The 17,643-nt window shown below is 36.5% G+C and overlaps 1 protein-coding gene across 12 annotated transcripts in view; it reads left to right on the top strand.

Annotated features, from left to right (window-relative positions):
* Positions 1–17,206, top strand: part of dlg3 (discs, large homolog 3 (Drosophila)) — a 534,760-nt gene extending 517,554 nt beyond the window's left edge. For all 12 annotated transcript variants that reach the window (XM_072595179.1, XM_072595178.1, XM_072595175.1 and 9 more), the window contains 4 exons: positions 160–332; positions 1,781–1,890; positions 8,159–8,250; positions 10,180–17,206. In XM_072595179.1, the coding sequence (XP_072451280.1) occupies positions 160–332; positions 1,781–1,890; positions 8,159–8,250; positions 10,180–10,286 (482 nt within the window). In that variant the 3' untranslated portion in view covers positions 10,287–17,206. The remainder of the gene's footprint in view (positions 1–159; positions 333–1,780; positions 1,891–8,158; positions 8,251–10,179) is intronic.
* Positions 17,207–17,643: the final 437 nt, after the last annotated feature.

Here is a 17,643-nt window from a genome sequence, read left to right as displayed (position 1 = left end):
TACATCACAATAGTTAAGTTAGGAAAGGCTGGAGGAAGCTCAAGTTGAACATAAACACTGGCCTATGGTTTTAGGCCAACTGGCCTGGTTCAGTGGTATAAATTCAATTAATTCATACTGTATCAGATGATTTAATCCACTGCTGTCTCTGCCTTGTAGACACCACCAGGTCAAGACGTGAAAATGAAATTGATGGGCAGGATTATCACTTTGTGACTTCCCGGGAGCAAATGGAGAAAGATATTCAGGACAATAAGTTCATTGAAGCTGGCCAATATAATGACAACCTATATGGGACAAGTATTCAGTCTGTTAGAGCTGTTGCTGAAAGGGTGAGTACAGTTAACTTCCCTTTAACCAGATTTTTATTTAACAGCTAGTTAGACCATTAGTAGGAATATGCATTATCTATTCTTAAATTGCTGTGCAAACTGTACATACAGTGGAATACTGTTCATCACGATGGTACATTTCCCATAAGTTCTCCTCTGAGTTTACATAATCATTCTTCAGTACCAAAATTCACTCGACTCTGCGTGAAACAAACTGTGTTGAAAATACAGCTAAGTATTTTTAATTAGTAATGGAAGAATCGTGAGTCATGGGACAACAGTTGGCATGGACAGGTGGGTGGGAATGGGATTTGCATTTTTTGTAAAAAGTGTATAAAACACGGAGGGGAAAGTCGGTGCTCTCTTCAGGAAATGCACTTTACAGATTAGGTGGAGGCAATCCCCTAAAAATAGTATTCCCTGTTTTCTCTACCCATCTCCTCTTAAAAAAAAAATCACCTAATCCTCTCTTCCCAAGCTTTTCAAACACATCCTTGAACCAGTCCTCTGGATATGTTTCATGGAATCACCTCAGGGGCCTGCCCTACAGTACCAATAATACCCATTACTTAGCTCCAGTAATCCTGGCCAATATCATAAGCTATCAGCCAAGCTGATTAGCTGGCAGATTGTGAAGATAGGATTTGCTCCCTCAAGAAAGACATAGTCTTGTGATAAAGTAACTTTGCCCACCCACAATGTGCTATGGGTAGTGGGGTAACTGGACTTCTAATGGTTGAGTCAGCTTCCAGCTGAATTTACAGAGCAAGGGAGAAGTAGTCTCTTCTCTTTCCCACCCCCTCACCACAGCCACCAATTTACCCAGTAATTTTCAATCTTCAAAGTAAATTAGCTTTTATAACTCAGCTTTAAAATATATGTTTCTTGAAATGAGTTATCCCAAGAAGAATGGGTGGTATTGATAATTTGGAAGCTTGAACGTATGTCAGGCAGGTAAATTATTCTCATTAAAAAATGTGTGTGAAGATACAACACTGTGCTTAGGACGCTGATGAACTTACTATGCTTGCTTATCATCTATTGTTAATTTTGTAAGGTGACACGTATACAAATCCAAGAAAAACCTTGTTTTTATGACATATATGCAGCAGTGAGGATTTCTCTAGCTCTAAAGGGCAAGAAAGAAAATCAATTGGATGTTAGCTTTTCAATATTAGCCAATGATACTTGCTGGCAAGACTTATGTGAGATAGTGTCAAGCCAGACTCTTTAAGCACTGAAAGACAATTGAATTGCAGAAGCCTACTGTTAAGATGTATATTTGGAGCTTTGAACCAGCAAGTTTCACAGCCTTAAGGAGAACACAGAACAATGTACTCTTCATGGTCTGAACTGTTCCCATTTTTGTAGCATATCATCTTAATTTCAAGAATTGCAATTCATTTTTAATAGATTTGTTATTGAGGTTATTGTTTCTATCTTTGTAGGGAAAACATTGCATACTTGATGTGTCTGGAAATGCAATCAAGAGGTTACAGCTTGCACTACTCTATTCAATTGCCATTTTCATCAAACCCAAATCTGTGCAATCCCTAATGTAAGTATGAGATTCTCTGACTGGCTGCAAATTAGAACTTTAAAAATTTGCTTAGTAAATGTAAGTGTCACTGGCTAGACCAGCATTTATTGCCTATCTCTAATTGACCATAAACAATTGGTGGTGAGTGGCTTTCTTTAATCACTGCAGTACTGTCAGAATATTGGTAGATTTATTGAATATCATTCTATTAAATGATGCCATCATGAATGCTTTTGGGGAAAGGCAGATATTTTTGATTCTTAAAGGTTTCCTCGTGACTTCTTAAATCTTTTTGTGAAACTAAATAAATGTAGTTTGAAAGTGAACATGCTGCAAAATTCCACGCTATTGAATTTAAAAGAAATGTTCTTTCAGAATTTTTTCTTTCTTCCACAGTGGAAAACTTAGTTATTTACATAGAAAGACTGTGTTGTCTGCAGAAAACTCACTAGTGACATACTACATTAACTATTGCTGTGCATTTTTACTTTTTCTAAAACTGTGTGAACAATAACTGTTTCAGAAGTCAGTACATCAACAAGTTAATCACCCATTTAACTCAGCAGGACAGCTTCCAATAAATCTGTTGTTAGAGCTAAGAATTATATATTGTCCCAGTTTATAAGAAGAGTATTAGAATTGTGTTCTCCTGTAAGATAATGTCCTTGTAATTTCAACACAAATAATCAGCCTTCAATTTCAATGACAATGAATAGATTATTAGTTTAAACTGAGCATCTGATGTCAAGTATTGCTGATAGTGAGCATATGGCAGTCCACCAAATGTCATATTGGATTGAATTACTGAAAATGCCTCCAGAATTTGTGCAGGTTACATGAAAAATAATTGATGAACTATTTAACTAAGACTTCTATGGTTGATATTAGCTTGTCTGGGTGACTGACTCACCATATGGTAGACTTAATTGGCAACCTTTAACACTAATATGCAAGCAGGAATGTACACGATACAATTTAAAGGGGCTTACTTCTTTGACATTTTAAGGCCAATTTTAAATGAACAAAGTACTGAAAAAATTAAACGAATTTGAATACTGTTTGGACTAAAATGCAGCCCTGAATTCTTTAATGCATACATTTGCTAAAAAACAAACTTAAAAACAAATAGGAATTCTTCATATACTATTGGTATGTTTTGAACTATTTTCACACAAGGCAGTCACTAACAACTAAATATCCTGAAGAATATGTGGATCAAGTTCTGTACCTTTTATATTATCTACTTCATCGCCAACTGCAGATCGACTATCCACTGGTGAGAGGTATGTTAATAAACAGCAGTGAATTATCCACAGATGCTGAAGGATATGAAAATTTCTGCAGCTTTGGTCCAGATCTTGTGGAGAGGATTTCTCTTCCACAGTTGGAGAAGGAAGCTGGTTTCAACTTTGGCTTAGTTTGAGGTAATTTTGGAACTGTGCGAAGGTTTGCTGTAGCCAACTGACCTTAATGAGGTTAGTTTCTTATCATTTGTAGTTATGATGTCAAATGTATGAAAAATTACTCATCAAGGAAACTACAAGTAATTCTGACTTATGCAGAGTTTTTGCTGGTAGGATGGTCAGTTTGCTGGCTTTAAAACAGTTTATGAATATAGTTATTTTGAGGATGTAGTTTGAGGTGGAGTAACAAAGAATACATGCAAGGAGAAGGCCATATCAACAACAGGTCTTTGGATAGTAGTCATTGTATATTAATGTCTCTGAGCAGAAATTTCCATTTTAAATATTTGTCCGATCTTACGGAGGGCTTCATGAACAGATCAGTGACAGCGCAAATTCATTGCAGAGTTGATTCAAGGAGCAGACATTGTAGGAAAAATGGGACTATTCCTCTAATTAAAGATCGGTCTTTCTCACCAGAGATCCTTTCTCCCAATCTTGCTGCTCCTTCCGAACTAAATCTGTTACTGGAAGAGCAGTTAAGAGTAGGGAAGAGGAAACCTGTAATTGAAGGAATTGTAACCACCTGGACAGGGATTCTTTAGGAAAGGAGAGATGAGATAGACGAGCAATGTTGTTTTATTTTTGAGAGACAGAAAAAGGAAGATGATCCAGTGGAGTCATAGAGATGTACAGCTTGGAAACAGACCCTTCGGTCCAACCTGTCCATGCCGACCAGATATCCCAACCCAATCTAGTCCCACCTGCCAGCACCTTGCCCATATCACTCCAAACCCTTCCTATTCATATACCCATCCAAATGCCTCTTAAATGTTGCAATTGTACCAGCCTCCACCACATCCTCTGGCAGCTCATTCCATACCCGTACCACCCTTTGCGTGAAAAAGTTCCCCCTTAGGTCTCTTTTATATCTTTCCCCTCTCGCCCTAAACCCTCTAGTTCTGGACTCTCCGACCCCACGAAAAAGACTTTGCCTATTTATTCTATCCATGCCCCTCATAATTTTGTAAACCTCTATAAGGTCACCCCTCAGCCTCCGACGCTCCAGGGAAAACAGCCCCAAGCCTGTTCAGCCTCTCCCTGTAGCTCAAATCCTCCAACCCTGACAACGTCCTTGTAAATCTTTTCTGAACCTTTTCAAGTTTCACAACATCTTTCCGATAGGAAGGAGACCAGAATTGCACGCAATATTCCAACAGTGGCCTAACCAATGTCCTGTACAGTTGCAACATGACCTCCCAACTCCTGTACTCAATACTCTGACCAATGAAGGAAAGCATACCAAACGCCTTCTTCACTATCCTATCTACCTGTGACTCCACTTTCAAGGAGCTATGAACCTGCACTCCAAGGTCTCTTTGTTCAGCAACATGCCCTAGGATCTTACCATTAAGTGTAACAGTCCTGCTAAGATTTGCTTTCCCAAAATGCAGCACCTCACATTTATCTGAATTAAACTCCATCTGCCACTTAGCTCACTGGCCCATCTGGTCCAGATCCTGTTGTAATCTGAGGTAACCCTCTTCGCTGTCCGCTACACCTCCAATTTTGGTGTCATCTGCAAACTTACTAACTGTAACTGTTATGCTCGCATCCAAATCATTTATGTAAATGACAAAAAGTAGAGGGCCCAGCAGTGATCCTTGTGGCACTCCACTGGTCACAGGCCTCCAGTCTGAAAAACAACCCTCCACCACCACTCTGTCTTCTACCTTTGAGCCAGTTCTGTATCCAAATGGCTAATTCTCCTGTATTCCATGAGATCTAACCTTGCTAATCAGTCTCCCATGGGGAATCTTGTCAAATGTCTTACTGAAGTCCATATAGATCACATCTACTGCTCTGCCCTCATCAATCTTCTTTGTTACTTCTTCAAAAAACTCAATCAAGTTTGTGAGGCATGATTTCCCACACACAAAGCCATGCTGACTATCCCGAATCAGTCCTTGCCTTTCCAAACACATGTACATCCTGTTCCTCAGGATTCTCTCCCAACAACTTGCCCACCACTGAGGTCAGGCTCACCGGTCTGTAGTTCCCTGGTTTGTCTTTACTGCCCTTCTTAAACAGTGGCACCACATTTGCCAACCTCTAGTCTTCCGGCACCTCACCTGTGACTATCGATGATACAAATATCTCAGCAAGAGGCTCAGCAATCACTTCTCTAGCTTCTCACAGAGTTCTCGGGTACACCTGATCAGGTCCTGGGGATTTATCTACTTTTAACCGTTTCAAGACATCCAGCATTTCCTTTGCTGTAATGTGGACATTTTGCAAGATGTCACCATCTATTTCCCTACAGTCCATATCTTCCATATCATTTTCCACAGTAAATACTGATGCAAAATATTCATTTAGTATCTCCCCCATTTTCTGTGGCTCCATACAAAGGCCACCTTGCTGATCTTTGAGGGGCCCTATTCTCTCCCTCGTTACCCTTTTGTCCTTAATATATTTGTAAAAACCCTTTGGATTCTCCTTAATTCTATTTGCCAAAGCTATCTTATGTCCCCTTTTTGCCCTCCTGATTTCCCTCTTAAGTATACTCCTACTTTCTTTATACTCTTCTAAGGATTCACTCGATCTATCCTGACATATGCTTCCTTCTTTTTCTTAACCAAACCCTCAATTTCTTTAGTCATCCAGCATTCCCTATGCCTACCAGCCTTCCCTTTCACCCTGACAGGAATATACTTTCTCTGGATTCTTGTTATCTCATTTCTGAAGGCTTCCCATTTTCCAGCCTTCCCTTTACCTGCGAACATCTGCCTCCAATCAGCTTTCGAAAGTTCTTGCCTAAAACCGTCAAAATTGGCCTTTCTCCAATTTAGAACTTCAACTTTTACATCTGGTCTATCCTTTTCCATCATTGTTTTAAAACGAATAGAATTATGGTTGCTGGCCCCAAAGTACTCCCCCACTGACACCTCAGTCACCTGCCCTGCCTTATTTCCCAAGAGTAGGTCAAGTTTTGCACCTTCTCCAGTAGGTACATCGACATACTGAATCAGAAAATTGTCTTAAGAATTTCCTCTCCATCTAAACCTTTTAACACTGGCACTCCCAGTCGATGTTTGGAAAAAACTAATGAATTATTTAAACAGAAGACTGGGGGAAGAAAAGGCAGTTGGAAACAAACAATTTGTAATTTTTCCCTTTGAATCAAAAATGTCACTTAAGAAAATTTGCTTTGTAATTATTATTCATTATTGTGAAGATTCTGGAACTCAATCTGTGCTGGTTCCTATGGCTCCTGGACTTCTGCTGGTATAACCACCACTCCCCACTCCTTCCCTCATGTCCCTTTAAAGATCTGGTCTGTGAAAACTGCAGATTTCACATTGGAGGCAGTTAGAATTAGCCAGTGCCCTTGGACGATCCTGGTGAAAAGCTTGGTAAATCAAGGAATGGAGTCAGCAATCCAAGCCACCATTTTTAAAGGGCTGCCAAATGATTTGACCACGAAAATCTGGCCACCCACCTCTTGTTTGCTCACAATGCCCTTTTTTCCCCTTTCTCTTATTTTCCTCTGCAGTTGACATCTTCCTACTGCTATCCACTCTGGCCTGTTCTTCTGGGTGCACAGATACTTCACTATTAAAAGAACAAAATAATAATCTTAATGAAATAACTGGAAAAACTCAGCATCCTGGCCAGCTTAGATGACTGTTACGCATGTTTTAAATCGAACTGCATTCATTTAGAATAGCCTTTATTGTCACATATATTTAAGTCTGGAAGTGAAAGGTTTACAATGTCACCTCATATGGCACCATCTTAGGTACAAAGTACCTAGGTACAGGTCTTACACAAAAAATATAGTGAAGTGTTGTTCCTCTTGCTTATGTTGATCTTCATTGGAACACACTAGCTGGCTATACGGTGGAAATGTTAGCAATGGGAGAAAGGCGGTTTATTTAAATGCTAAGTAACTGGAAGATTGGAATCATTCTTGCAGGCAGAGCAGAAGTATTCCACAAAGCGGTTATCCAGTCTACGTTTGGTCTCGCACGGTAAAGTTTTGCTATATTTACTACAGCAAGCAGGCCTTGTGGATTGCTACCAGGAAGGAGGATATTAGTAGTAAATTTGCCTATAAATCAGTGAATATCACAGAAAGCAGAGAGGAAAAAGCTACTCAATTTTATGAGCTACCTCAGCTAGATGCAGGGGGCAGTGGTGGCTTGTTGAAAAGATGCATCCTGTAACTTCCTCTTGAATCTGGGAGATTTGTTCTGCCATGGCACAGGTAAGTATCAACGGAACAGATTTCACTCCTAGTGGTAGAATTAAATAACTGAAAAAAAACACTTTGCAAAGATGCAATCACAGTTAGTACTCAGCAGAATGGGGACTTTTGACTGCTTGCTGCAAGGACTGTAAATCTGAGGGGGTGGTATGTGATAAAAAGGAAAATGTCTGTTATATTTTGCAGTTTAAAGTATGTGTTGCTGACAAAAAAACAATTTTCACTCAATAGTGCTTTTCGTCTTATATAAGTTTTAATACATGAAAATTTCATGTATCTTTTAATTGAAAGCTTTTTTAAAACACCATCGAGCTCCATGAAGCTAGTGTTCACCTCCCACTGTAAAGAGGTACAACTGGCTGTCTTATAAGTATTATTGATGAAGCCCAATTTTCTGCTTCAACATCACACCTCCAGCATTTGTCCAAACTGGCCTTTTTCATTAATCGCAGTGTGTATACCAAAAGCATAACCAAATTCCTCATAGTTCCTCTAACCATATAAATGGGCATGTGATCCATCCCACTACTAGAAGTCCTATTATTAAATAATTTGTTCAATTACTTGTAAAAGAAGCAAAAGAAGGATACAATTATTTAATTTTTTTTAATAGGGAGATGAATAAACGTCAAACTGAAGAACAAGCAACCAAAACTTTTGATAAAGCATTGAAGTTAGAGCAAGAATTTGGAGAGTATTTCACAGGTAGGTGCATTGCATGTAATCTGATACCTGCTGAGATCAGTGGAAGGCAAATTCCTGCATTTTGATGGGTTTAACCGAACTGAGACTTACGAGTAATATTTGAATTTGTTAACTGAGATGGATTTGAAACACGAATAGAATACTGTAGCTAAATGGTGCTGGCATTTAGCATCTCACTGTTTCAGGGCCTTTCATCACTGTCCACAGCTGGTTCCCAGAGGAATTCATACTGTGAAGGGAAGAGCCCACCACTGGCCAATTGTAAAATTCACAGGAGAACATATTTATGTTAAAAATGACATAATTACAGCATTTTCAACAATCAGACAGGCTTAATTTATAAGTATCAAAATAGAAGTACATTAGATACAAGGACAATTGCAGTATTTCTTTAAAACATGAAAGCATAATAGTAATAAAACAAATACACAGTTGATCAGTAAACAGTTTGGATTGTACCATCAACTATAATCCTTGGTTCAGTAAAAGGGTAGGGAGAGAGAAATGTATCAAGAAAATCTGAAAAACATGGGCATCAGATTTGAAATTAAATGGTGTGTTTTTTCAGGACAGAATTCTGTGAGATTGAAATGCAAGTGAATTTGGATGATCTGAATTATTTTGCCAGATCTTGTTCTTGAATTTATTAAACTTGAAGATTTCAATCCTAATTTCCATCGCTCCTGCTACCTAATTGAAATTGTTGAGCTCAAGGGAGTGATGTCCAAATTGATACCATCTACCAAGTCTTTAGGATGTATAACCTATATACCTGGCAACAACTGTCACAAAATTTATACACCACGTTACACATTTGTGTGACATCAGCCTGTTAGTGTTGGTTTGCATTGCAGTAGCATCTAACAGCTGGTTTTATCTGTTGCTCAAAATATTTAAGATATCTTACCTTTTCAGGGTAGTCAAGATCAAGAGTAACTGCTGTTGGGCTGTTCATGAGTTTGCACGATACATCGTGAGGAATGATCTAATCAGGGTCACCATTATCTCTGCCAGATGACTTTGATGCACTTTTCTCAGCATCATGGTTGCACAATTAATAATGCTTTGAGCACGATTAACCAGTTTGCCACTAAGGCCAATCTTGAAGAGCATGAAACTGTAAGAATCCAACATGAATGCTGACCAATGAAGCTAGGTTTATAGTAGACAGTAATAGAAAACCCTCAGTCCAATTTCTCAACTAAGGTATCAAAACAGTATTACTTTTCAGCTATTCATAATGACCAATGTATTGACTATACTCAAGCAGTTCAGATTTGCAATATTAGCAACATAAATATCTAACATTAAACGTGATTCTGTAATTTGACAATGTTTATCAAATAATCCTGAATGAGCAGGGAAGAAACTGACAACCACTTTAGGATTGTCGGTCTGTATTGCAGTATAGTGCACTTGTGTGTAGTGGAAAGTTAATACAACGGGCCTTTTTCTTTGCTGGCAGAATAACTACACACTGTGTATGTTGTTTCAATTTTTAAAAGTACAGCTATTTGCTGGTTCAATTCGATCAATCAGAAACTACTTGTCAGCCAAGTAGCACAATCACTTCTTGTGCACTGTAAATGTTGGTTGTACTCTTAAATTTGTGGATACTTTATAATTAGTCCATTCAACAATGTTAGTACAGGTGGACTTCAACCTGGGCCTCTGGCTTAGAACTGGAGGAACTACCACTGCAAGCACCAAACCTTGTATTCTCGCAATTTCCCCAAGAAGTCCAAGACTCAAAGCTTTGACAAAATGTGCCTTTTTTCAGCAATACTATAGAACAACTATTTAAAATGTCAAATTTTCATTGCTGATTTGACTTTCTAAATTTTAAAATAATGTTTTAAAAAATGTTTGCAAGTTTTCAACACTTGCTGTGCTTTACTTTTAATATAGTAATATTTTTCTTTTCTACAGCCATTGTACAGGGAGACTCATTAGAAGAGATCTACAACAAAATTAAACAGGTTATTGAAGAACAATCTGGTCCCTACATCTGGATTCCTTCATCTGAAAAACTCTAAACATGGCCCAATGTTTAGAGGGAAGATATTGTTAGGAGGTGAAAAATCCTCCTTTTAAGATATGTTGCATATCGAGTTTTATCTTTCTCATTATGTTATGAATCCTCACCGTCGCTGTGGCTGTTTCCATTCTGCATGGTTTTTATGGAATTCCATCAAAGACATGGAAATGCACACCTGAATATTTTACAGAACATCTTCAGGAAACATGACCAGGATTGGTAACAAGTTTGTACATTTATATTACCTGAAGATCAGCTTGGAGAGTTTCATATCGACTAAGCAGTGGTTTTAAAGAACCTGTGTTCACAGGGGATTCTGTTGGTGCCATTCCTTAACAAAAAGAAGGATCTATCTGAAATTTCCTAATACAGATAGGTTTGAAAGAAGAGAAAACCACTATTCTTCTGTGATCACACATAGCAGTGCTTTTAAAGACATGTACACAATTCCTCATTGCAAGAGGAGAATAAGAGAATGAAAATCGGAAAAGAATCTTAAATCATAATTATGGTACTGTAGATGAAAATATACAAAATTTTCAACATATTAAATTGCACATTGTTTTACACATGAAAACATGGTTGTCTGCATGGACATTTTACATTTTTTGCTGTTTTTTTAAAGAAAAGTGATTCCAATAAGAACTGAGCAGGTGAATGATAAAGAATGTATCAATTGCTCAGATTGATGCTGTTGATGTGACTTTGTATGAATGAAATGTATTTTTGTGTTTACCTAAACCCTGTGTCTCCCATTTAGTGAAATTGATCATTCTTTAACAACTGGATTTAATTTGAATTTGTAATGTCAAGTAACCTGCTTTACCACCTCTCTACACTTTTATCATAAATCAGATCTATCTAACTTGTCGGTACACAATGCAAGTATTGGTTCCTTTCATGTATTGACATACAGTTGTTGTACAATAGTCCCCTTTAATTTAGGAACCAAGATACCTGCATTTTAAGTTTTCGAGGTGAAAGTAAAACAACTGAACAGAATGAGAAAGATCTATGTTGTAACCATGAAAGTCTTTACCAACTGAGTGAGTTCTACCTACAAAGCATAAGGCGACTGTAACAGTTTGACTTTTTTCAAAGGTAGTGTTCAATCCAAAAACAATGATATCCAAATTCAACAGTGAGTACAATCTTTAGTTGTAGTATAATTTTTATTACTTTAAAAAGAGTTCTGGATCTTTTATGTGTGGGTTGGGTGGATGTGAGGAACAGGCAGGGGACCGAAATATGAGTTTACTTGCTACAGAACATACTATTGATGTTTGTGATGCAGGATGTAATTTTTGAAATATGTATAAACCACATGAATGTGGTTCATCTTTAGACATTCATGATTGTTGCTTTTAAATAATCATGAAAGGAGTTGATTGAGAGCTCTTAATTTACTACAGTTTCCCTTGCGAGGGATTAGTCTGTCCCTTGCGAGGGATTAGTCTGTTCATCTTGGCGGGGGAAGCTTGAATTACTTGCTCCTATCCTTCACTGACTCTTGTTCATAAGTCTGATCAGTGATCACTGTTGCACTCCATAAGATATCAATGTTGCATGTAAAACCAGTTTTTACATATTTTTAGTGTAAATAGTCAAGCTCCAACTTTCATCAACAAACAAATTATCCAGTAGGATTCCCCACAAGGTGACTGTGTCAACACATAAGTGCAGTTATTCCTGGCCTCTTATTATGGACTACTGTATTGTGTATAGCAGTTTATCTATTACACTGCAAAAATGTTATTTTCAAATGGTAGTTGGAAGAGTATAGCACAACAAAACAGAGAGGCACATCGGACAATTACTGAATAGATTGAGAGTAAGACAGGAAACCTGTGCCATCTTTCTCTTTATTTAGTCCAACTCTCATATAGTGACAATGTGTGGTAAATTATTCATGTCAAGTTGTTAGCAGAAGGGGAGATCAAGTGCCTATGTTGTAATACTTAAGGCCATTCTACATTTGGATTCATTTCCCCTCTGTACTGTGGCACAGCACTGTGATCTTTTAAATGCTCCACTTTGTAGTTGGGTTTTGCTTCCTCCTAGATACACAAATTACAGGAATGGGCTTTATATTTCAGGCTGTGATTTTACAATTAAGAATATTTTTAAACTCTCAGGGTTTCCAATGGAGTACCTTTGATAATTAGCCCAAGCATGGTAAATAATTCCACTTCTAGGGTGGGGCTTGTGTGCCTGTTCTTAACTCGGCCAAGTCACTGTATATATAGTAATAGCAATGAGATCAGATTGGAATGCTGACTTCCATTTCATGAGTTGAAGGGTTCTTCTTGTTAAGATTTTGCAGATGGACTCTACTTTTTTCTTCACATTATTTTTGTAAATATTTTACTTTTTCCATCCCAGAAATTAGTCTTTTATAGATAATTCTTCCCAAAGTAAACTAACATTCAAGCAGACTAACATTTTGATCAATTTCCACGCAGTTACTCAAAATTTATACTTGTAGCCATAGTTACGTTTGCTGACTTCACAATAGCTCAACTTGATTATGTGAGCATTTCTGTCCATCAATGACCCATGAAATTTGGCAAGTAACATGCTGAGTTAAAAGTTTTGCAATTTGCACAGATTAAACATTTTCAAATTTGGAAATAGTCAGAAATGGTCCTCAACCTTTACTTGAAGGAAACATCAATTCCGTCCCAATATTTAGTAAAAATTAAGCTTCATTTGTCATGCCTCTACATTTTTTTCTTTTTGCCCATGAATGACAGTTACCTGTTGCATTTCCAATGACACTTATTTTTGAAAGTATCTCGTATTTTTATTGCTGAAACTAGTATTCATTTTGTTCTTATTTTTAAACGGGCCATGGCTTACATTAATTTATCTTGCCCATTTGTTTAGAGTTTTTCTTGGCACATTTAAATGTAAAAGTTATATTTATTTGTTATTACATTTCAAACACATCACAATTTAACTGTGTGTTACATGCCAAGGTTTGGAAGTTACACTATTGATTGGTTTTTGCACAAGATTTGATTGTCCAAGATTTATCTATAATTCCACAATTTCTCATTTGAGTGGCATTTGCTTCTCTTGCAACACTCCCTTCCATAGCTGCAATATGCAGCCTAATCTGTTGTATGATCATCAAGGCCTAGATTTTGCACTGCACTTAGTGTATGAAAATTCTTTCTCCCCCCTTTTTAACAAAAGTATTACTCTCTTTATATTAGAAGTAATGCTACAGTGTAATGTCCAAGATAAAATGTGCTGTATACTGTATACCTGATGGCCTCCTCCACTTGATAAGGATTATTTTCTTGTACATGCACAGGTATAAATGTATAAGTTTTGAAAATCATAAACTTCAGCTGCCAGACTAGGAATACATTTAAACATCTAGGGCCAGTAATAATTTATGTTTTAAAAAGTCAAATTAAATATTTAGAGCAGCAAGATTTAAACTAAACTGAACTTTGGAATAACGAGACGGTTGCCCTGTCAATTTCAGTTTAGTCTACTTTGATCATTATTTACAGTACATAGTGACATTAGATTAAAAAGCAGTCTTTAAAAGAACAAATTTTTTTTGTTGGAATTTCTAATCTTAAGTAATTTGATGGTGTTCTAAAGGATTATAGGGTAAAGAAAATGTATGACTGAAGTCATGAGACATTTTTATGTGAACCACACACTAAAGTATAAGCTGTGGAAGATTTATTTTAGGTTTGAAACAGCTGTAAATATTCAAATGACATTTAAAATGTTTTAACTTGGTTAAGCACTGTGCAAGATATTTTTTCTCATTTAAATTGAGGAAATATTAACATTTTATTATTATTAGATCATCAAATACATTGGGACCAGAGTATATTTGAAAAATCTCCATTTAAAAACTATTTTCATAGCCTGTAGCTTTTAAATCAAAATAGATGGAGATTCATCTCATTTCTGTTATCAATATTCAATAATTCTAGCCAGCTAATAGTAAATATAAGTAATTCAAAGGGCTAAATTCTGCAATCACAGCATCAATGAGCCGGATTTTCAATCACAAAGAGTAAAATCTTGAAAAAAGGTTGAATTCTTAGTAATCAAATGCTTAACAATAGATTGAATTGTGACCATTTTGAAATGTAGTCTATACAGAACATCCCCAGATGACATTTTTGCTCTGATGCCTTTAGGTTGTAAATATTGTGGAATAATGGGTCCAACAAGGCCTCAACTGAAGATAGTTTACAAGTGAGCATGAATTTATGTTATCCTGCTTTTGAGAATAACATGAAGTAACACTCAGAGTTGTAGTTTTATTCATTCATTATGTGCAGACCAACAGAAATCACCAAGGGCCTGAAAGTACAATGTAGAAACAAAGTACTGATATTAGTAACACCTCTTAGTAACTGTGATACTTTATTTACCTTTGGTAAACAGTTGAAATGAAAATTCACTTAGCATTCAGGTGTAAACATATTAGCTTTTATTTTATTGGTAAATAAATAGGCAAATTAATAGTTGAATGGATTGGTATACTATACACATTAGGATGAGGCACTCCTATTCATCAGCAGTTCCATGTTTGCTATGTTCAGATCAGAAATATGATAGATAACAAAATTAAAATTATACCTGTAAGTTGGTGTGGGATCACATTTCTGTTGTGTTAATTCTTGTGCCTAGCAGAGTCAAGGCTGCCAAAAAAGTAGACTACACCCTGGGATATCAGTCCTTGGGCATAAACATTGTATATTCTGTTAAGAAACCGTAGCTGTAGTAGGGCATTTCCTGTGGTAGATTAGTTATCCTGATGTAGCCATTCTTTCCTGCAGCGACATGTAAATAGATCTTTTCCTTTTAGAAGCTCCACATTTTGAAATCGGTCTTTTGTAACCCAGGAGAGATGGTAAGAGACCTTCTGGTTACAGATGTTTGCTATTTCCCGGATTACGTAATGTGGAATATCTATAGGGTTCAAACGGTTGAAACATTGGCAAATCGAAGGAATAAAATAATTCCTGTTTATTTAAAAAAAAATCAGCTCTGGAAATAAAAATAAAATCAGTTTACTTTACTTAAATTGAGTTAAATTATTGCTGTCTGTATTTTCAAAACTTCCCAAAATTAACTGAATCCAACATTTACTTACGGGTTGTTATTTAAAAATATAAAAGTAGTGTCCAACTCTTACCTCACCTAGTCAAAAGCCATTTTCCTGCTGAATAAAAACAAATCATCAACAGCAGGGGTGGGCAACTGATGATGCAACCCTCCACACACTGGCAAAGTCAATGCTGGGTTTAATTTTGTACTAACTGGTTAATCTGATTTAAGTTTTTTGGAACTGTTAAATTTTATAAAATGGCACCTTGTCATCTCATTGATAGATAAATACTAACTCCAAATAGAGTCTTGGCTAATATCAGTATTTTGAGGTCATTGCAAATTAATGACAACATTAAAGACTGCAACCTCCAATTACAGGATGGTTCAAGTACCTGCTTTCTTAAGTAGTAGAGTTAAGAGGAGAAAGAAATACATGCTAGTTAACCTGGCATCAGTCAGCAGCTTAGGAATCTGTAACAAAGCACTTCAAAAAAGACAGATGTATTAGAACTTTTTTTTAAGTACACATAATTAGAAGGGGAAATTAAGGACAAACTATAAAATATAGTATACTTGAATTTCCAAATGGTATTCAATAAGGTGGAAGCTCATGGAGTCAGGTATGATATATTAGCACGAGTGAAGGGTTTGTTTACAAACTGGAAACACACAGTAGGGATATGTGGGCATTTTTAAATTAGCTTGTTCTAACAATGCTGGATGGAGCTTTCACTATTTAAAATTGATATTAATGGCCTACACAAAGAGATTGATAAGCCTAGGTTCGTTGACAATGTAAAGCTAGGTGAAAACGTAAGTTGTGAGAACATAGAGACTACCAAGAAATATAGTCAGATTAAGCAAATGAACAAGGTGCCAGATGGAGAGGAAGTGTAAGTTATTCACATCGATAGACTAGAAAAGCAAGTTTTTTTTAATATAGGTGCAAAACTTGTAAATGTTGACACTCAGAGGGACTTGGGTATAGTTGTACAGGAAACATAATATTAGCATTTAAAGTACAATTCAGCAAGCAATTAAGAACACTTGTAAAGGGTTGTGATAAGGCTACATCTTGAGTATTTTGTGCATTTTTGGCATGCATTTTAAATACTTGCACTCGAGATGGTACAATGGAGCTTCACATTGGTTCCTGAAATGAGAGGATTGCCCTATGAATGACAGGCTCAGTAAACTGGATCTTCAGCAAATTTAGAAGAATGATAAATTATATAATTGAAGCACACAAGATTCTAAAGCAGCTTGTCAGAAACAGAGGTTGTTACACTTGGCTTGGGAATCTAGAACGCAGGAGGCATTGTCTCAGCATTAAATGCCAATGGTTTAAGAGTGTGAGGGGTAAGTTTTTTCACTCAGAAGTATTGTGTAGTTTTCGCACTGTCCATTTCAGAAGGTTACAAATGCTCCATTATTGAACATGTTTCAGGCGAAAATAGACAAAAAGTTTATTAAATAGGATTCCTGCTTTACTTGTATAACAGTCTTTATTGAAAAATGCATTGTGTGTGGACTGCACTGGGTTTGCACCCTCCATGGTTATACAACCTGGTATTAAGCCCTGTGATCTTGTATTTGAACAATCCTATGCTTGCAAGGTATCAGAGGGAGAATGCTGTCAGTTGTGTTGAAATAAGAGATGCCTGACAAAGTTAGCATCTTCAAGACTGTAGGAGAGTAGAAACATCAAGAAAATAAAAAGTACAATTCAGTAGATATTTAGTGCCATTTAATCACATTAATTTGCATCTGTGTTCTTTCTGAATTTCTTTATTCCAATTATCAATAAAACAATGGATTTGCATTGAATATCAATATGCATTTATATAGAAGTTTTTAGCCCTCTCAAAAGTGTCAATAAACACAATTTGGTAACAAACTATAGGAAATATTATGACAGTTGACCAGTTTTTCGAGAGTAGAAACAAGTGGAGAGGTTTATTAAGATAAGCCAGAGACCTAGCTTTTTAACCATTCCATTTATTACCAACTCTAGTGCTGCTATGTCCTCAGTGTTGCTGTTCAATTATAACTTGTCTATGAAAAACAGTTTGGGGTGTTTAGTAAAGGTAGTTGGATAAAAGATAGATACTAGGTTTATTGATAAATTTATCATGGCAGTAGGTGCTAAATTGTGACAATACAAATAAGTGATCGTAATTCATAGCATTGTTAGAGAAAGTCATTATAAATAAAAGAAATGCACTATTATGTCAACATAGATTACAAAATGCACGTCTCCTTTA

This window comes from Chiloscyllium punctatum, chromosome 25, assembly GCF_047496795.1.
Source record: "Chiloscyllium punctatum isolate Juve2018m chromosome 25, sChiPun1.3, whole genome shotgun sequence".
Lineage (NCBI taxonomy): Eukaryota > Metazoa > Chordata > Chondrichthyes > Orectolobiformes > Hemiscylliidae > Chiloscyllium > Chiloscyllium punctatum.
Note: the sequence above shows the minus strand (reverse complement) of the source record. Positions and strands in the feature narration are given on the sequence as shown.